General features: G+C 42.2%; 2 protein-coding genes across 3 annotated transcripts; one reads left to right on the top strand and one right to left on the bottom strand.

Annotated features, from left to right (window-relative positions):
- Nucleotides 1-675: 675 nt before the first annotated feature.
- sdf2 (stromal cell-derived factor 2) lies at nucleotides 676-4,832 on the bottom strand. Its single transcript, XM_056398225.1, has 3 exons — nucleotides 4,520-4,832; nucleotides 2,970-3,166; nucleotides 676-1,959 (listed from the first exon to the last, which is right to left on the bottom strand). The coding sequence occupies exons 1-3, from the start codon at nucleotides 4,701-4,703 to the stop codon at nucleotides 1,660-1,662; spliced, it is 681 nt and encodes a 226-aa protein (XP_056254200.1). The 5' UTR covers nucleotides 4,704-4,832; the 3' UTR covers nucleotides 676-1,659.
- On the top strand, nucleotides 4,808-20,188 carry supt6h (SPT6 homolog, histone chaperone and transcription elongation factor). 2 transcript variants are annotated; one of them, XM_056398220.1, is made up of 37 exons: nucleotides 4,808-4,886; nucleotides 6,555-6,665; nucleotides 6,755-6,928; nucleotides 8,043-8,116; nucleotides 8,245-8,425; nucleotides 8,524-8,605; nucleotides 8,860-9,115; nucleotides 9,260-9,361; nucleotides 9,538-9,651; nucleotides 9,762-9,851; nucleotides 10,055-10,197; nucleotides 10,283-10,428; nucleotides 10,517-10,624; nucleotides 10,792-11,072; nucleotides 11,216-11,370; nucleotides 11,794-11,989; nucleotides 12,126-12,265; nucleotides 12,453-12,570; nucleotides 12,666-12,742; nucleotides 12,861-12,996; nucleotides 13,166-13,303; nucleotides 13,436-13,603; nucleotides 13,691-13,818; nucleotides 13,980-14,187; nucleotides 14,387-14,534; nucleotides 14,684-14,826; nucleotides 14,939-15,079; nucleotides 15,339-15,534; nucleotides 15,683-15,828; nucleotides 15,996-16,088; nucleotides 16,224-16,337; nucleotides 16,489-16,613; nucleotides 16,852-16,964; nucleotides 17,058-17,135; nucleotides 17,241-17,419; nucleotides 17,678-17,937; nucleotides 18,235-20,188. In XM_056398220.1, the coding sequence occupies exons 2-37, from the start codon at nucleotides 6,566-6,568 to the stop codon at nucleotides 18,425-18,427; spliced, it is 5,244 nt and encodes a 1,747-aa protein (XP_056254195.1). In that variant the 5' UTR covers nucleotides 4,808-4,886; nucleotides 6,555-6,565; the 3' UTR covers nucleotides 18,428-20,188. The 2 variants fall into 2 exon arrangements, with proteins under 2 accessions (XP_056254195.1, XP_056254194.1); XM_056398219.1 differs by lacking the exon at nucleotides 4,808-4,886 and adding an exon at nucleotides 4,949-5,174.
- The last annotated feature ends 657 nt before the right edge of the window (nucleotides 20,189-20,845 follow it).

Raw genomic sequence — 20,845 nt, 5'->3', positions numbered from 1 at the left:
CAAAAAGGAGCTGTGAATCACAACAGCAGCAGAGTCAGACCTCACAATTTAGATCTGTATCTTCAAACTCTTTTTAGCTTGATGCAGTGTGTGATGGCTGGAGGTGAATTTACACATTTGTCAGCTTGTTCCCCGGGGTTTCCTGCAGAGCAGCGCTGGCATCAGTGCTCACTCTAAATCATTAAAAATAGGGAGCATAGGTCAAACACAAGAGAGAGGAACCTCACAGCCGATGCATCCGAACCCCATTAACCACCAGATAATGAACCAAAACATGCCATTAAGCTGACAAACAAGGCATTGTACTAAGTGTAATGGTCCAGGCACATATTAGCTTGCCTCTCTTGCAAAATCCATTAGTCTGTTTACATCTCTGTGGGTAAAATTAAGGGGTTTGACTTTTCAACGCAATTCCAACTTGCTTAACTATTGTCTGAATGATCAAGTAAAGGGGACACAAATAAAAAAGAAGCACTGCGTTTTTTTGTCTGCACTTAGCATCGTGTTCATTTATGATGCCAAATTCTGAAAGAAAGATCAGGACAGTCATTGACGACATCAGAGATTCATTTCAAGTGATCATCCAGAAAGAACCACCTGTGAAGAGTCTTCAGATTATCTCAGATGTTGTTGTTGTGACCAAATAACATCCAATAAAGAGCTCTGACAGTGGTGTGCAAAAAAAAAAAGAAAATCTTTTTAATGTGAGGTATTCATCGCAGCTTTGTTGATCACATGAACCTCTAAAACTAAAGAGTTGATCTAACACACATGCATACACAGACAGCATGAGCGTAAAAACAGTCTCCCAGCACTTGGAAACCGATTGAACGATGACAATAAACAGCATCCAGCTAAGTGATGCAACTTAAAAATAAAAAAAACACCAGAGACAAAACTGCTTATTCTCTCATGTCAGTTAGTGTGGGATCATTTATATGCTACACTGAATCTGACTTAAAGGGAAGAAAAGGTATTTTACCATAGTAACACTGCTTATTATTGTGTAAATAGAATATGGCTTACAAATACCATAAAAACACAACAAAATTCTTACGCTTCCCAAGGTTTAAAAGGCTCCACAATGTAAACACCTACTACTTCTTTAAAAAAACAAAACAAGAGAAAGGCACAAGTGTAACAATGTTTTTTTTTTTTTAGCCCAAAAAACAGCAGTTATTTAACAACAAATAACAGCTGAGAGGAAAACCTCTTCTTGGATGTAAAGTGTTACCAAGTGTCATAGTAATGAGTAACAATACACAGTAAAACTGCATTTTTAACACCTTTGTGTATTCTTGTACCTGTTAAGGCAAATTATAGTGTTATTCAGATAATGTTAGCTGCTGGAAGATTCAATAGCTTTTCCACATTAATCTCCACAGATGTTTTGTAGATGAAATTTAAAAAACACTACTGTATGTCAGAGAGGTTGGACTGATAAGATGAAGTAATTGTAGCCTGATGCATGACAGACTTTGGCACAGTCTCTTCAAAAGATGACAGTCAAAGGTTAATGAAAGAGAAGAATGGGACAAGATAGCAGGGGACAGAGATGCGTTTGGAGGATGCTGGTACAGATGTAATTAGGGACAGAGGTAGGAAAACAGAGGTAGACAGGGAGGAAAATGAGAAGAGACAGGAGGGGAGAAGAAAAGCTCAGAACTCTGTGTGAGGGTGACTGTAGTCTCGGCTGCCTGCCGGGCTCTCGCTGGGCTTCATGAAGATGCCCTCCATGGCCTTCCACAAGCTGTGCTGGCTGGGGCTCGACATGGCGTGAACTTCCCTCTGACCGTGGATCGGCCGTCCGTACTGCTCCCCTGTCACAGACAGTAGCGCGTCAGTGGCCTTGTGACGGAAGCGGACAGCCTCCTCGCGTTTCCACACGGATCCGCCACATTGAACTGTCCACTCGTCCAGGTGGTCCCCCTCCCCTTCCTCACCAAAAGCACTCACCTCCTGTGGACAAATGAGAAAGAGATCAGAAGACAAGGAATAGAGGAGAAGATGAGGCACTTTGCTTTTACAATCCCTGACATGAATTGTACCTACGTTTGTTTTTTAATCTCCTACGTTGCTTCATGTATTTTACGTTTTTCCTGCAGCTAACCTGGAACCATCAGCAACTCTCACAGACCCAATTATTTACCAAGCCAGGTATCCCAACACATTAAACATTAAGACATGTTTGATTTTGTCAGACACTCTCTGGCACCTTGTCTCTTCAACAAAACTAGACTGATGTACAGCCTTTAGTGACCAGTGATACCAGGTAGTATCAGGGTTTCTGATTGGATGAGGGAGGCCAAACACACTACAGTGTATATTACACTGTTGTAGAGGGTTATGTATGTGAAATCTTCTATTGTGGTGTGACAGTTTTATATTGCCATAGCGATAAAAATCATGATATGGTACATGTTCTGGAAACTCGGTTGAGAAACTACTCACAGATAAAATAGTCAGACAAGAATCTATCGAGGACAAATCCTGTAAATCAGAAAGCGCCATAAAGTCGACCTGTTCATTGATATACAACATTGTCCACAATCATCTGACACATCCTGAGATAAATTTCTAATATCTCACGGTACATACCATTCAACCCTATTACACTTTGGGTAGACACTGTTTTCACACTTCCTCAAGATGAAGGAGGTTTTTGCTGACCAGAGGCTGTTTGGTTCCTGAAGTGTAAAAGCTGCTGTCAACTCACTTTAACCTCAAAATGTTGATCTAGGTTTCACTAAAAATGTGAAGGGCAACTTCTTGGTATTTTCTCAGACTAGTTATTAGTATTATTACTGCAAGTAATTTCTCACTGACTTCAACCTGGCAGGGTAGTAGTGATTTATCAGACATTTGACAAACATTTTCATAATCAGCTTTTTGAATTAGGCGGCATATCTTAAAACCATCTCTTAGACTTTGACATCCTCTCCCAATCTCTGCAGGCACACACCACCCACCTGGTTAGAGGACAGCGGGGAGGTGAAGTAGTGGCTGTGCAGGTTTCGGCCTGTGTTGACATGGGTGAGGCGGATCGTCTGTCCACACTTTACTGGGGTACCCCGATGGCAGAAGGCGTCACTTGTCCCACGAACACTCCAGTAGCTGTTACTGTCTTCCACTGCAACAACCCCTGTTACAGACTGCTGCCCGCTACCTGTCTCACACACACAGACACACACAGTGAGCAGAGGAGCGTTACAGTGATGCTCAAAAAGAACAGACATACGGAAACTGATCAGCAAAACTAGGGTTTTCCCGAAAAAACAGTTAATTTAATAGATGAAGGAGTAACTCTGAGTTGTGTTGAGTTTCACTTTATATCTGAGGGCTCACGCTAACGGCACTCATTGGTGGTCAACTTTGAAGGATAGAATCAAACCAATACAACTGAGTGTGGTGTATAACAACACAGCATTTCAGAGTATCTCAAAAAACACATTTGTGGAGTTTGGAAAAATCAAGCCCACCAGAGCTACTGTTGATAACTTGTGCTTACTGAGGCTTTGTTGATGTATTCTTGTTCTCTGGCTCCTGGAATTGGGTCAAATGCTTATGGGCAACTTGGAAATGTGAGCACATTATCCTACTTATAATGTGTATGTAGGGCAATACAATACAATAAAAAAACAATGTGCCAAAAAAAAAAAAAAAAAAGACACCGATTATTTTGGCAGATATCACAATATGTGTCATGATTTCAGTTGAAACAGTCGTTTCTGCATTTGATCTCCACTGAAAAAATGATGATGATGTGAATTTTGTTTGCTGTTGTTGGCACCACAATGTTTAATTAATGTTAGGTTCTCACACATTTTACCTTTATCAAAAAAATTATTGCCCCTGCGATTTGGATATTGAACTTGGCCATATTGCAATTTCTATAATATTTCAATTAATTGTTCAGCCCTACTTGTATTAATTTTATAACAGATTTTTTACAGTGTGAATTGGAGATTTTATTGTTTTTAATTCAGGTATTTATTTTAGGGTTTTTTTGGAAATATGAGGTCACCTAGACTCCTCCATCTTTCCTACCTTTACTTCAAGGACCAGAATAGAAATAAGTGTTGGACTTAATTGCGGCATCATTGACATGTTGTAATTGTGTGTGATTTAAAGTCCCCCTTCTTATATCCTCAGCTAAAGTGAGTCAAACAATGAATGGTTAGTTAAAACTGTTGTGGATGTTAAATCCAGCTGCAATTGCTCACTACTGCTCCAAACTTTAATTTATAAAGATTTCTTAGTGAAGGAACAAGATTATGTTAATGTTATTCATACACTGTATTCATATTTTATTTGCAACTACAATTGTGTAGTCAATATGAATTACCGGTATATAACACTGCCAACCTTTGAGCATACACAGTCACACGTTTCCAATGTTTATCCAACAATATAATCTTAACAACAGAGGTGGGTAAAGGTAAATTAAGATAATGTTACTGAAGAACACGATGCAAATGTTTGTTAAGGCGTAATACTTATTATTAATGAGGAAACTCACCGGACCCGTAGCGTACGTCGTGGGAGTGTAGTCTCACATTGTGCTTTAGATTTAACAGTTTAACGACTGACCCGCATGTCACAAAACTCAGCTCCGTACCGAGTGACAACCCAAATATACACGATAGCAATAATAAAAGGGTTGGTTGAAAGCGTGGAAGAAAAGAACAGTTTAATTTATCCATTCCTACTGAAAACCGAGCCACCGATACCTCACTCAGATTTGTATTATTTTTTCGCTACGTCATTAAAGTGGTACAATATGCCAGTGTGGAGTTAGAGAGACAGCGCCCCTAGCGTCTCGGAATGGTCACTATACGAATCGTTTTGGGGTTTTTGGATTTTTTTCCGGTTTATCTGGCGTCGCGGTAAGATATTTTGATATTTATGATAACAAGAAAACATTGCCACTAAATATTAACATGCCGTCTTTTTTAATCGTTTCCTGTTATGTAGAATAGAGGTGACCCAGCAGGGGGCGTCACCTTGCTGCTGAAAAGGTTGGAAGTTCCCTCACAGCATCCCGGAATTGTCATCACGCCACTCGCTCTCGGCCTTTTTTTTTTTTACAAGTACAAGCTCCCCGAAACACAAAACACAACACAATCCCGTTATTACTGTAAATATTAACGGAGTTTACCGCCGCAGTGAGACGTGTAAGTCCAATTTCATCGTGGTCAGTTGCGATGTTTAGATTTTGTGCTTAGCCAACAGCGGTTAACTAGCTCAGGCTAATGCAGCTAGCTGTTGTTGTCGTTACAGCTAATGCTAGGCTAACGCACTGATGTGCTAAAGCTTTAACTAACGTTAGATTGCGAAGTTGGCGCAGAGGCCGAGGTTTGTTTTTACAACGGTGCATTTGGTTCGGTTGTTCTTTTATCAGCAGCTTAGTTGTTTTTTAATGCATCGCATAGCTCAAAGGGGAAAGCGTGAAAATGTTATATCAGCTAATTGGCAAAAGGTTGCTCGTTAGCTAAATTGCATCGCATTGCACAGGTAACAGCCTAGTTGGTGTTGCTAGCGCACAGCTAAGGTTATTGAGCAGAATTTGCAATATAACCTTCATGGTTTTTGACTGACGGCATCAAATAATTTAAATATATCACCTAGATAACATTAGCTACCGCTACATCGAAAGAGAGTAATGTGTTTGGTTGGTCACATCCGTCCATGTTGTGTGTGCGCATTGCGACATCGTTAGGTGTAGTTTTTTTCGTCTTGCCATCTAAGTGTAGCTTTCCTTTAACACGACAGAATGAAATCCATCTCCAGGTCAAATACAAATATGAACATCCACGATTATTATTATTTAACTTTAACTTTTATTTTTAATGTGGTCAATAATACAGTATGCATCAAACGTATTTTGTGAATGTACCACAAAGAACGGCTTTCATGCGTAATTCCGTGCATTTGTATGTTTGCCTCTTACATATCCTCAGATGCTTTTAATTAGTCCAGTAGTGAATCAATATCATACATCTTGTGTGACAGGACAACACATATTATGCATAGTCAAAGACATGGTTGACCTCTTCCCAGTCAGCGAAATCTTATGTTTTGCAGCCAGACATTGTTCAAACCCACATAACTTTATTTTAAATCCTGGAGGAGATATTAAAGTTAACAGAGGTACCAAATATGACTGGGTGTATATTTGTCAAACACACATAATGATGCACAATACATCTGGCGTATTTCCATTTGCTGGGATGGTGCAGCCATTAAAAAGTGTCTTGGTTTTGGGTATTTCACACAGTGTAATCATATAACATTAATGAAGCTGGAACAAAGCAATAAGGAATATATACGTGTATATGTAATACTGTTAGTGCAAAATAGGATGTTTTTTCCAACTTTAAAGCTGCTTAAATGGAAAATGAAAGGGGACTGGATGTCTAGGACTGAAATTGCAATTACAGCATAATGTTGTAGAACATAAGGTATGAGTTATTGTGTGTTTGGCCTTGGAGAACAAAGTAGTGCTTGGATGATGTTGAGAAAGTTTATTAACAGAATCTTGAACTTCTGTTCAGGAACAGCAGTGATGTCGGACTTCATTGAGAGCGAGGCAGAGGAGTCAGAAGAGGAGTTTGAAGAGAAAGACCTAAAGCCTAAAAAGACCCAGAGGTTTATGCAGGAAGATGGTAAGAATTGAAGTTTTTAATTTGGGGTGTGTGTTTTTAGAGGTGGGGTTGTATGACACGTGGACTGTTTATCTGCTATTTCTCAACAGATGAAGAGGAAGAAGAGGAGAACACAGAGGACCAGGATGAGCAAGGAAATCTACGCGGACTCATTGATGATGGAGATGAGGAGGGGGAAGAGGAGGAAGAAGAACGTGAAAAAAGTGCAAGTGGAGGGGGGAGTGACTCAGAGGAAGAAGTGAGGCATCGACGTAAAAAGCGAAGTAAGTTCATCAGGTTTTTTTAAAAGGGTCTCAGCCATCATACAGTGAGTGGTGGTAGGTTGTGATTCTTAAACACCACTTTCTGTTTGAATCTGTTTCCATGCACAACAACATTCCTCAATCAGCCCCAGTAACAAAAAAAAAAAAAAATCATAAGCGCTGTTCATTGTCTGTATGAGTGTTCTCTCACTGCAATAATTGGCCATAATTGTACTATATGGTTTAGTAAAATGGCTTCTCACTCTGTGAGGAAGCCAAAACATCACATTTAGTGTTGGAGTCTCCCCACTCTGTTGTCGATGAATTTTGTCTGGGTTTGAAGAGACACGCCTTTCTGGTTGACAGCAACTGTGCTGTATTACCTCATCACTTCGATAACTGACATGTTCACCTTGAGCAGTAAACCAATAGAGGGAAGCACTGATGTAAGATCTTTCTGTTATACCACTGAGTGACATAGGAAGCCAAAACAATCTATGGATGATGTACAACTGTAATATGGAGAGGAAAACGGACAAAACCAATACTGCAATTAAGTGTTATTATAGTCTTTTTTAATACTCTGAGTCTTACTTTTGTACTGGACTATGCTGAACAGTAGATTTAAAGTGAGACAAAATAATAGAATACAACATCTGTTGGGCAGGTAAAACAACAGATGGCCCCTTTTTTTCTTCCTCCTGCTTTCAACTCCATATGTTGTGGAGCCAGATGCACCCACATATTGCTTGCAATAACCTGGGCTTGTGGTTAGTTCTCTGCTGATATGGTGTATAATCCTAGTCAGTCATCATCAAAGAAAGTTAATGTGTCTTTTAATCTGCATTTACCTCGTTTGAGCACAATAAATAAATACAAATTGCCTTCAGCTGATGTGCAGATTGAAAATATGGATTCATTTATTTATATGGAGTTGGTATAAAGTGGCCATATATAAAAAAAAAAAAAAAAAAAAAAAAAGAATCATGATGTGCCGTTCCTGTTCCTCAACATTTGATTTCCTCACTGAATAATCCCATGTGTCATGTAAGAACAAGAGCCCTGTTATTACAGAGGGGGAAATGCAACATGTCTTGAAGTTTTTTCCTCTGACTGAGACTTTTCCTCTCTGCAGATTATGACGACTACCTAGATGACGACGATCTCGACCTTATTGAGGAAAACTTGGGTGTTAAAGTGAAAAGGAGGGTAAGAATCATCTCTCATCACTATGTTCTCTTTATAGTAACCCGTTTGCTTTTAGCCTCCTACATTATGCCTGACTTCCAGCCATTTCATGTCATTTTCATGTCACCTTTACATGTCTTGTGTTACAGAAGAAGAAATATGACCGTGTAAAAACACTGGATGATGATGAAGAAGATGATGATGAGAAGGACTTAATCGCAGATGAGATCTTTCATGGAGACGCAGAGGGTGAGCTGGAGGAAGGAGAGGCTGTGGATGAACCTCTCCATCACGCAGATGACGACGAAGAAGGAGAGGACGAGGAGTCAGGTAGGCCAGAAGGATTAATAATTAGTTATTATTATTTGATTTCAAAATGATGTGGTATGAAATTGATTCTTTTTTAAATTCATGCTTTTGGTCCACAGATATTGACGATTTTATTGTGGATGATGATGGCCAACCCATCACGAAAAAGAGGGGCAAGAAGTTCTCAGGCTACACAGACGCGTGAGTGTTGTAGTTTATACAGGAAATCTGTTGGTGTCTGTAGGACAAGAAGCTTTTTTTCCTCTTGTTCTCACCTCCTTTTTCTGGGCATGAAATGATCTAGTAGGACTCAAGTGTCACCCCAATCCATCGATACAAAATATTGCTAGATATAATGAAACAATGAGACAAAAAATGGCGAGTTGCTTTAAGAAATGATTTAAGAAAAATACATAATCACCGCCATTTTCCTTGTCCCTGTTCACCCTCCACAGAGCCCTCCAGGAGGCCCAGGAGATTTTCGGTGGCGACTTCGACTTTGCTGACTTTGACGCGGATGCCTACGACCAGGGAGAGGAGGAGGAAGAGGACCAGGATGAGGAGGGCTGGGACAGACCCAAAAAACAGACCAAGAGGAGGCAGGGGAGGAAGAGCATCTTTGAGATTTACGAGCCCAGTGAGCTGGAAAGCAGTCACATGACCGACCAGGACAATGAGATCCGCTCTACAGACATGCCTGAGAGGTTCCAGGTGTGTGTGTGTGTGTGTGTGTGTGTGTGTGTGTTTGTTCATCTGTGTTTTAGCACTGTTGTTACATTTTGATATGGACCATATTGATTCATAATGACTACTTTCTCTTTGACTGTCTTCTTTACTCTGTGGACCACCTTGTAGTTACGATCCATCCCAGTTAAACCTGCCGAGGATGATGAGCTGGAGGAGGAAGCCGAGTGGATCTTCAGACATGGCTTCTCCACTCTTACCATATCCATGCAGGTACGACCTTTGTCATACAAACTTATGCACACACATAGAAGACAAAAAACCTTCTCAGATTTTCAGTCATCATCCCTGCTTAGATTCCCCTGTCCTGGGACAAAGCAGTAGATTTGAGTTAGATCTATTCTCTGGTTATTATTTAACAAAACAGTTTTTTCTGTGACATTAAACAGGAGAGCACAGATTATCTAGACAGGGGAACGACCACAAACTTCAGCAGGAAAGGCCCCAGCACGATTGCCAAGATCAAAGAGGCCCTCAACTTCATGAGGAATCAACAGTTTGAGGTACAGTGAGCTTGCCTTACCCATATGATGAACTTCTTTCATCTGTTTCCTTCATTTAATGTCAATCTTCAAGCCATTAACAGCGTGTTTTGTTTTTGGGTTTTTTTCAGGTTCCGTTCATAGCTTTTTACAGGAAAGAATATGTGGAACCAGAGTTAAACATAAATGACCTGTGGAAGGTGTGGCAGTGGGATGAAAAGGTTGGTATTACTTAAATCGCAGAAGAAATAAGTTACAAATGAACAAAACCTGCCATTTGGAGTCAGTATAAAAGAATGAATCCTCTGGGTAATTAAACATAAATATATATATGAATTAATTACAATAATTTACTTCCATCATCTTGGTGTAGTATGCCACCTCTGCTTTCTTGACTAATACATTTTCATTCCTCACCGATCAGTGGACTCAACTGAAGACCCGGAAGCAGAACCTGACCCGTCTGTTTCAGAAGATGCAGTCCTACCAGTTTGAGCAGATCTCTGCTGATCCTGACAAACCTTTGGCTGACGGCATCCGTCCTCTAGACACTGCTGACATGGAGAGGCACGTCTTGATGAAATTGGAGGACTGTATTGAAGATAAACCATGCTCTTCACCCATTCAAACCTTTTCTTATCATCTTCTATAGGCTGAAAGATGTGCAGACTCTTGAAGAGCTGGGAGATGTGTACAACCACTTTCTGCTCTACTATGGCCGAGACATCCCCAAGATGCAGAATGCTGCCAAGGCCAACAAGAAGAGGCTCAAGAAGATCAAAGAGGTGTCAGAGGATGGTAAGATGGATTGCCCAGATCTAATTGAAGCAACTTTTGCGTCAGGAGTGTTTGCATTATTTTAACAATCTATTATATTACTTTATAGGTGAAGAAGAGGAACTGGAGGTAGAAGAAGAAGAAGAACAGAAAGGACCTGACCTCAAGCTGGCATCTCGTAGGGATATGTACAGCATCTGTCAGAGCGTTGGACTTGGTTAGTCTCCTTTTTTTTTTTACCTTGTTCACAATATCAGTGGTTAAGTATCACTGTCACATCTCAGCTGCACAGCTTCATCCCTTGGATTGTGAATAAGCTGGTAGATCCAGTCATGTCCAATGCATGCACTTCAAAATCTTTCTTCTGTTTCTTCCCTACTGCAGATGGCTTGGCTAAAAAGTTTGGGTTAACTCCGGAGCAGTTTGGAGAAAATCTGAGAGACAGTTACCAGCGTCACGAGACAGAGCAATTCCCTGCTGAGCCTGTGGAACTGGCCAAAGATTATGTTTGCAGTCAGTTCAGCACTCCAGAGGCAGTGCTGGAAGGAACCAGGTACATGGTGGCCATGCAGATTGCTCGGGAACCGCTGGTCAGACATGTTCTCCGACAGACCTTTCAGGAGAGAGCTAAGATCAACATCAAACCCACAAAGAAGGGCAAAAAGGTATTAACACATTTAATCACAGACATGTGGAAAACAAAAAAGCAACACACATACACATTGATCCAAGCAAAAGGCTCTCTGGACTTGCAGAATGTGCTCTGAGTACCATTCTGAACCTGCCTTGCCTTGTTGACTTTCTGTAGGAGATCGACGAGGCTCATTTTGCCTACTCCTTCAAGTATCTTAAAAACAAGCCCGTAAAAGAGCTGAATGGGGATCAGTTCTTGAAGATGTGCCTGGCAGAAGAGGAGGGGCTGCTTTCTATTGACATCTGTATAGATCTTATAGGGGTCAAAGGGTAAGTACAGTGACAGTACTGACAACCCACAACTAAACTGGAAATAGACCTGTTTGATGATGTTGGTCAGCCAAATCTGCAAAGGATGAACTTCCTCAAACCAGATATATGTTAATTCATCAAATCATTAAGGAAACTGGCCATTTACCCCAAGGACATTTACTAAGCACAGGATCTGAGACAAACTGTTGTGGCATTTTTAGTACCTGCATAGAAACCTAACATGAATGTTAGAGGGAAGGGGGTTGATAAATAGGTTAGGTCCCCTGAGATTTAATATCTTGAATTTTTAAGATGCAGCTTATCTTTGTATCCACATCCTCGTCAGTAGAGCACAGGGTTTTTGAATTATGACTCTGGTAACACTAACACAGTCCCTTCTGTCTCTACTTCTCTCTCTGTCTGCCGTCTGCTTCTCCTCAGGTATGCTGGGGACCAGACATACTTTGATGAGATCAAACAGTTCTACTACAGGGACGAGTTCAGTCACCAGGTGCAGGAGTGGAACAGGCAGCGAACTTTAGCCATAGAGAGAGCTCTCAATCAGTTCCTCTACCCGCAGATGGCCAAGGAGCTCAAGAGCAAACTGATCGCTGAGGCCAAAGAGAGCATTGTCAGGGTAATTTGGGATGTCGCCATTTATTATATTACTACATTTTTGTATTAGTATTATGCACATCAGTACACATTGTATGTATGATTAGTGTTTTAACCTTAAAACTCATTATGAACTTGTTCACCATTTCCTCTTGTAGTCCTGCTGTCGCCGGTTGTATAACTGGCTCAAGGTGGCTCCTTACAGACCAGATCAGCAGGTTGAGGAGGATGATGATCTGATGGATGAGAATCAGGGCAAAGGCATTCGGGTACTGGGTGTAGCCTATGCACCCAGCAGGTATGCAGCAGTATTTGCATTTTTTTCCCAGATAAATCAGTATCTTGAATCTTGAGTGCTCACTTTAAATGCGGGAGATACACTGCATGTTTGAATTGTAACTGTGTAAGACCAGGCAGTGTTTGCCACATAAATGACAAGGTTATGTAACGGCATAGTTTCTTACATACACTCTTTGCTCTGACAGAGATACACCAGTTTTCTGTGCTCTGATTAACGGGGAAGGAGAGGTGGTGGACTTCCTGCGTCTGCCCTACTTTATGAAGAGGAGGAATGCCTTCAGGGAGGATGAGAGAGAGAAGAAGGTACAAACGGAGAACCCATCTGTACTTCACGGCAGTCAACACATGGTTTTATTGAGATGATCACTCTTTTGTGTGTGTGTGTGTGTCATCCTCAGGCCAATGACATCGAAAATCTTAAGAAGTTTCTGTCAAGCAAGAAACCTCATGTGGTAGCTGTTGCTGGAGAAAACCGGTAAACACTTGATTTATTTAGTATGTGCTGGAAAGCTACATGTATACATGTGGAACGACATTTACAAGTTACAGGGGAGTCTAAATGTAAATGTTAAAAATGTTTTATGTGTACGCAGAGATGCCCAAATGATCATGGAGGACATCAAGAGGACTATCAGCGAGCTTGAACAAGAGTCCTCTCTGCCGGCTGTAGGAGTGGAACTTGTTGACAATGAATTGGCCACGTTGTATATGAACAGCAAGAAATCTGAGGTAAACACCTTGCCATACCATCCGTACACAGACACGGACACATCAAGTGTGTATGGCATTCAACCACAGAGAGTTCATTACCTTGTGGATCCAAATTATTTTTCAGATGTGACCCAATGTTCTCTTCACCATTTGTTTTCCCCTGACGCTCTGCTATCTGCCTGTGCAGGTTGACTATAGGGATTACCCTCCCTTGTTGCGACAGGCTGTGTCGATAGCTAGGAAGATCCAGGATCCCCTGGTGGAGTACGCTCAGGTCTGCAGCACTGACGAGGATATTCTCTGCCTCAAACTACACCCGCTACAGGTGAGAGATGGAAGAGTGGATGTGTTTAGGCGTCTCCAAACTCATGAACAGCAATAATGCTATTCAAACTAAACTTTGTGATTTAAGTGAAACATGATTCTGCAGCTACATACTTTTTTTTTCTTTCTTCAGGAACATGTGGTAAAGGAGGATTTGCTCTCTGCGCTTTACTGTGAATTCATCAACCGTGTCAATGAGGTCGGAGTAGACGTGAATAGGGCCATCGCCCATCCTCACACTCAGAGCATGGTCCAATATGTCTGCGGTTTGGGACCAAGGAAGGGCTCCCACTTGCTCAAGGTTTGCATATGTACCGCTCTCATTAAGTTCTTGTGTCATATCTGAGAGTACAGTGCCTCATCCTTCGTGGTCCTTGTGTTTGTGCAGATTCTGAAGCAGAACAACACTCGTCTGGAAAACAGAACCCAGCTGGTCACTATGTGTCACATGGGACCCAAGGTTTTCATCAACTGTGCTGGTTTCATCAAGATCGACACTGCATCACTTGGAGACAGGTTGGTACTTTGTAGGGGTCTCTTTCATGCTCAGACATGCTGTTTCTCATAGTGCTAAATCCACCATTATCAGACAAGGTTGTGATCTATCATTTAGCCTGTTGTGGGTTTTTTTCAAATCAGCATGTTTTGGTTTCTCTTCTCTCAACTTCTGCACACAGTACGGATTCCTACATCGAGGTCCTGGATGGTTCTCGTGTCCACCCTGAGACGTACGAGTGGGCTCGTAAGATGGCTGTGGACGCCCTCGAGTATGATGAGTCGGCAGAAGATGCTAACCCAGCCGGAGCGCTGGAGGAAATCTTGGAAAATCCAGAACGTCTCAAAGATCTGGACCTGGATGCCTTTGCTGAAGAGCTTGAGAGACAGGTTAGTATGTGTTTGTGTGTGTGTGTTGTGGCTGTAACTTTTTGAACAGCTTGAAACACAGTATGCTACAGAGCAGAAAACTGTACATCTGTGTTTTTTCTTCTCAAATTAAGGTTTTTTTTTTTTTTGTATTTTAGTCCAGACAAAGAGATGTCAGCCATATTTCACATCCACTCATCCTTCTGTCCTTTCCCTGCAGGGTTATGGCAACAAGGGAATTACTCTATATGATATACGTGCCGAGCTGAGCTGCAGGTACAAAGATCTGAGAGTTCCCTACAGAGTCCCCAACACTGAAGAGGTCTTCAACCTGCTCACCAAGGAGACTCCAGAGACCTTTTATATTGGTAATACACACTGCACTGAAGTACACATATTTATATCTTCAATCAAACGTCAGCAAAGATCAATAGTATATAGTAGGTGTAATACTAGTCCCAGTTGAAATGCAGCTTCATAGGTGCATGTCTGATGTTTTATCTTCCTTTTCTTCCAGGTAAACTGATCACCAGTATAGTAACTGGTATCGCTCACCGGCGGCCTCAGGGAGAGAGCTACGACCAGGCCATACGTAACGATTCTACAGGGCTGTGGCAGTGTCCCTTCTGCCAGCAGGACAACTTCCCTGAACTCAGCGAGGTACCAGCCACCTGACTTTTCCTCTTTTCACTGCTTGCTGTTAGAAAACAGCTGAGTGTGACATCTAAACATAACGTTTTTTTCTTTTTTTTGTTTTGTGTCACCCCTTTAGGTGTGGAATCACTTTGACAGTGGATCGTGTCCGGGTCAGGCAATCGGCGTGCGATCCAGGTTAGATAACGGCGTCCAGGGATTTATTCCCACCAAGTTTCTTAGTGACAAAGTGGTCAAACACCCTGAGGAGAGGGTCAAGGTGAGACCTGGTTTGTTGTGCTTTGCTGATGCTTTGCTGATGCTTTGCTGATGCTATTCAGTTTTATTGATTTATTTCTCTTTTTAGGTGAGATAAATAAATCAAGTTTGTTTCTGAGAGTTTCCAGATGATGCCAGTTACACTACCCAAATAACAAATTATGATAAATTGTTGCCTATTTCTGTCCGTCCTGTCATGTTTTCTTCTATTGTGGCATCTGTGTGATACTTGATTGTTCCTCATCCCTCTCCTGCTACAGGTGGGAATGACAGTTCACTGCCGCATAATGAAAATCGACATAGAAAAATTCAGCGTTGACCTCACATGCCGTACCTCGGATTTGATGGACAAGGCTAATGAGTGGAAGCTCCCCAAGGACAGCTACTATGACTTTGACACAGAGTCTGAAGACCAGAAACAGGAGGAGGAGTTCAAAAAGAAGCAACAGCGAACACGTTAGTATAATAACAGTAAAAAAACAATACACTGTGCTACTAATGGGAAAGGTTTTTCTCCTAAAACTCTTTGTTTATCCAATATTTGCCTCCACGTCTCTGCCCTTATACCATTTTTCTATTCTTTGCATTCTCTCTGTCTCTCCAGCATATATAAAGCGTGTGATCGCCCATCCCAACTTCCACAATATCAGTTTCAACCAGGCAGAGAAGATGATGGAGACCCTGGACCAGGGAGACTTGATCATCAGACCAAGCAGCAAGGGAGAGAACCACCTCACTGTCACCTGGAAAGTAAGAAACAGATGGAGTGGTACTGTAGGGGGGCGAAGAGTAAAATTTAAAAACTGAGTGGGTGGATGGAGAGAGAAGAGGCACGGTAACAAAAGACGTCATAGTGTTGTGGCGGTTGAGCGTGAGATGCAGTATACACACAATAGTCTGACTTGGATGTTTCATAGGTGGCTGATGGCATCTACCAGCACGTGGACGTGAGAGAAGAAGGCAAAGAGAACGCATTCAGCTTAGGACACACACTCTGGATCAACAATGAAGTAAACAGTTTTATCCTCTTGGCTCAACATGGTGTTTTGCTTCCTAATCAAACCTGCAGAAACGTTATGGTAAATCATTGTTGCTGTTGTGGCTTCTGCTGCATGTTCTTAAAGAGATTCTTACATTCTCTGCAGGAATTTGAAGATCTGGATGAAATCACTGCTCGGTACATTCAGCCAATGGCATCATTTGCCCGGGATCTACTGGGGCATAAGTACTTCCAGGATTGCAACGGGGGAAACAAGGAGGTATATACTGAGTCACTGTGCTGAATATTCTGTAGTCTTTTAAATATTACTGTGGGAAACATGACTCAACAACTCATCTTGTTCCACTGCTTGTTATTTGCCACAAGCGGTGCCTCTTATACCTCCTTTTGTTTTGTTCTCTCTTTGATAGAAAATGGAGGAGTTACTGGTCAGGACAAAGAGGGAGAAGCCTACTTTTATTCCTTATTTTATTTCTGCCTGTAAAGATTTGCCGGGAAAGTTCATTCTGGGCTACCAGCCTCGCGGAAAACCACGGTGAGCACAAATGTTTTTGTCTCCTCTGTTTTCCGGTTACTCACTGTATTGATGCCACAGATAGAAAATATTGAATGAATAAGTTTGGGCTGATTTGTCATACATATCGGAACAAATTACTGAACGCCGTGGGTTTAATATCCTCTCTGACATTTTTATGAGAAACTTACAATTTGATTGACAACAAGTTGTCCATACCTGTATAACTGAATGTCAGCATGCTATTTTTCTTTCCTAGGGTTGAATATGTGACCATCACCCCAGATGGCTTCCGCTACCGTTCACAGATATTTCCTACAGTAAACGGACTATTCCGCTGGTTTAAGGACCATTACCAAGAGCCTGTACCAGGTATGGAGGCACTTTACATAGTGTTCATGGTTTATATTACAACAGCTGAAGTATATTATGGATTATTATGTAACATTTTCTCTCGTGTCAAAGGCATCACTCCCAGCAACAGCAGCCGAACAAGGACACCTGCGTCCCTGAACGCCACCCCGGCCAATATCAACATAGCAGGTGAGTCTCTTCCACTCTCTTCCACACACACACAAATCTACATTGACAACATGAGAGGAGTTGTAGTACATTTTACCACTTCCTAATGTATTCCTTCCTCCTTAGACTTGACACGAGCTGTCAACGCCCTCCCACGCAACATGACTTCTCAGATGTTCAGTGCCATCGCCGCAGTCACAGGCCAGGGCCAGAACCCCAACACCACCCCCGCACAGTGGGGCTCCAGCCAGTACGGCTACGGTGGCAGCACAGGAGGAGGAGGAGGGAGCTCCTCCGCTTATCATGTGAGTGCAGCTTTTAATGTTGGCAACTGCTGCGCAAGGAAAAAGGTTGTTTTTGAGCTGTTGGCAGCTCCTAACAGGCATCGCCTAACATTCACTTAAACTCTGAAATAAATTGTAGGTTCTCACTCAAGGATACAAGATGCAGATACATTAGATTGTTGTTTTGGTGAATAAGAGGCTTTATGGAGATGTAGCTCATATCCTACATGTACTAGTAATTCAGAGCCACATTCATCGTCAGTACTTCCTCCACTACAGGTATTTGCCACACCTCAGCAGCCCATGGCGACGCCCATGATGACGCCTAGCTATTCATACACCACGCCGAGCCAGCAGGCCCTGGGCACGCCGCAGTACCCCGGCTCCACCCCGCAGTCGTCACACTCTCACGCACACGCCCATCCACACGTGTCACACCATGGCCATCACGGCCATCACAGCAGTCACCACGGCCACTCATCCGGCACTCCGTCATCCTCCACCTCGTCCAGAGGACGGACGCCACAGCAGCAGCCAAAGTAAGTACAGGGGAAATATGTGGAGTGACCTGATGTACTCTCACCATGTGTTTACAGTATCCTGGTTTCATGAGTGGTACAGATAAAATTCGACACTCTGCATTTTATGTTCACCTTCAAGTCTGAAAGCGTTGTATATGTTTTGCAGTATGCAACAGTTTTTCTGCCTTTAGATGGTGCTAAACCCCCAATCTGCATCATTTTAAAGCCAAGCAGCAGCCCACCAGTCCATCTGTTTTCCTACCCTACACTGTTTTCAGACTAAAACACCTCCCTTTCTTTCCTCTCTCCTCACAGGGCAAGCGGCAGCAACGCCTCCGCAGTTGACTGGGGCAAGATGGCGGAGCAGTGGCTGAAAGAGAAAGAGGCGGAGGGCCGGAAGAAAGCCCAGAGGATGACGCCACGACCGTCACCCAGCCCTATGATCGAGAGCACACCCATGTCCATCGCCGGAGACGCTACACCTCTGCTGGATGAAATGGACCGATAGGACACACAGGGGGGCGTCGCTACAACCCCCCCTACTCAACTCCAACCTTTGTACTGCTCCTTCATCTGGATAATCCTCCACCTCTTGTCTCCCCCACCACCCATCAGCCCTTTCATCCAGCTGACCACTAGTTGGAGCCCACTCCATCCAGCTGACTGTTCACTCATATGTCCTCCTCACTTCATGATGTATGATCCTCTTGTGCTCCTGTCTACCCATCTCATCCCAAATGTTCCACCTCTTCACCTCCAGCCAGCTGCTCTGGCTGCATAGTATTTTGTATAGTCAGAATAACACTGTATATGTCATGCAGAAAGTCAGTACAATGACAAAAAAAACTTGAAATGTCTGACAATTGCATATAGGATATGGACCTACACAGACTTTGTCAGACAAGCTGTCCTGTTATCTTTATTTTTGCAATTGGTTTTAGTTTGATCCGTGACTGGTTTGACTGAGGGGCACAGTTACTGTTTCTAGAACCCACCTTTCCTCCTTTATGGTTGATGGATTTTTGGAAACGGTTGCCAAAAGAGTGCTTTGCCAAGCCAATCGGGTAATTGAATTTTTGTATGGAATGCGTCAGAATGAATAAAGACTGTTTTTTTTTTCTGTTTGAAACTTAAAGCCTCTGATCTTCACATCTGTCTAAGCAAACACATCTGCGACAGTACAGACACACACATGCCCAGTGTGAGGGATGAGACTTATTGAATAAGAAAAACCTTCTTGTCAGCTTCCCTCATACGTGAGTTATTGCTAGTTGTTTCCACCAAATGCTGTATTATGATCAGCTCATGTATTTTGGCTCCTGTAGATAGCCTCTAATGTATTGTTGACTATTGAAGAATGCTTGGTGGACACTTGCCATGCGCCACACCCCGAGGTAACAGTGCTTGTTGATACTTCATGTGCGTTAGCTCACATTTTAAGGCAGTTGATTTTATTAACAATATCTAACTGGCAAATTTGCCATATCAAACAAGCATCCTTGGCAGTTTGTCAGACGGCCATTTTTATAAGTTTATTCAAATCTGAATCTCTTGTATCTTAAATGTTTGCAGTTGAGCAAATATTTCACTATTGACGTTATTTTGTTTGCCACCTTGAGAGATGTGATCTCATACATGGCTGCTGCACTTCACTCCCAGACAGTATCGCTTCTCCCACTGAATGTTCACAAAGACGTTTTTCCACGGTTGCAACAGTAAAATTCAGATGTTTGAGTGGATGAATTCAAATTTCTCTCTTAACACTATCAGCAGAAGATACTATCAAACAGACTTCCTCCTGTGTTTATATCCCTAACTGTATAATATCCTGAGCTGCACGCAGCTGTTTCCGTAGAGTGAATATATCGTTGTTAAAAACACATTGAATCTTTTGTGATTGTCATGCGACAGTTTCAGGCCACTCTGCATCCCTCTTGGCTTATGCATTCGGGTTTGTTTTTTTTTTTTTGTTGTTGCTGTGCCTCTGTGCCACAGTACAAACAAGCAGCGCTGGTATTCAATGGTGTGCTTCATTTTGCAGTGTGCAAACTATCATGGTCCCATTAATATGCATATATGTTTTAAATAATTATGTTTGTTTTGAGTAAACTTGGTTTTACGTCTCTTGCCAGATTAAGATGAAGCATCTTTCTCACTGAGGCTGTGATTGGTCGTCAGCAGTAGTTGGGTGATGGAGGAGAAATGATGTCTCTGGCACTGCTGATGACCTTTTCTACCTGTGATCCCTTTAATAAAAGTGTTCATATTATCCCTGACTCTGGTCCATGCTCATTTTGGGGAAAAAAACTCGCAGTCTGGGCATGTGATGTACATACAAGGGTGTGTGTGTGTGTGTGTGTGTTTGCATTCTTGATTTTCTTCATGGTATAAATATGATTAACTTGGAACAGAATGTGAGGTATTTTCCCAACCTGTTCTTTCTTTACACCATCCAGCTGTCCTGTTTCACCAGGACACAAGGATGACACAGTGATCAAAACCAGTTTATTTACAATCCATAATCTATAAACTATAGTCAAAGTGTAGCAGCGGTCAATAAGACACAAGTGGGATCATAGGCTTATGAAGACGCACTAACTCCCCTCTCTACTGAGCGAGGGAATCGATTGACCTCAGTTGTAAACTCGCTGCTCGTCTCTCTCCCTGCAAACAATCCCTCCATTTTTGCGATCATGAGAACCCTTATGTCAGAGGAGAGATGTGTTGTGGGTATGACCGCGGTCATGGGAGCCGGCGTACGCGACGCATTAGCAGCACAGACACATGACAGGAGACCAGTGAGGAGAGCAAAAATAATAATAAAAAAATGCATCTTGTCTGACGCTGACATTTCATCCGTAATGGGAGAGAAATGTTCCTTCACTCAAACAGACAGACAGTGTGTTTATGAAAGAATCAACCAAAG

This window comes from Seriola aureovittata, chromosome 15 (assembly GCF_021018895.1).
Source record: "Seriola aureovittata isolate HTS-2021-v1 ecotype China chromosome 15, ASM2101889v1, whole genome shotgun sequence".
NCBI lineage: Eukaryota > Metazoa > Chordata > Actinopteri > Carangiformes > Carangidae > Seriola > Seriola aureovittata.
The sequence above is the reverse complement of the archived record's forward strand: the minus strand, read 5'-3'. Positions and strand labels throughout refer to the sequence as shown.

Bases quoted from the DNA above. Each gene is read 5' to 3' on its own strand.
- supt6h (XM_056398220.1), top strand. From the start codon at position 6,566: ATGTCGGACTTCATTGAGAGCGAGGCAGAGGAGTCAGAAGAGGAGTTT. The intron at 8,426-8,523 runs GTAGGCCAGAAG...TTTGGTCCACAG, and splicing joins AGGAGAGGACGAGGAGTCAG to ATATTGACGATTTTATTGTG. The intron at 11,371-11,793 runs GTAAGTACAGTG...GCTTCTCCTCAG, and splicing joins GATCTTATAGGGGTCAAAGG to GTATGCTGGGGACCAGACAT.
- sdf2 (XM_056398225.1), bottom strand. From the start codon at position 4,703: ATGGATAAATTAAACTGTTCTTTTCTTCCACGCTTTCAACCAACCCTT. The intron at 3,167-4,519 runs GTGAGTTTCCTC...TGTGTGAGACAG, and splicing joins CGACGTACGCTACGGGTCCG to GTAGCGGGCAGCAGTCTGTA. The intron at 1,960-2,969 runs GTGGGTGGTGTG...ATTTGTCCACAG, and splicing joins CCCCGCTGTCCTCTAACCAG to GAGGTGAGTGCTTTTGGTGA.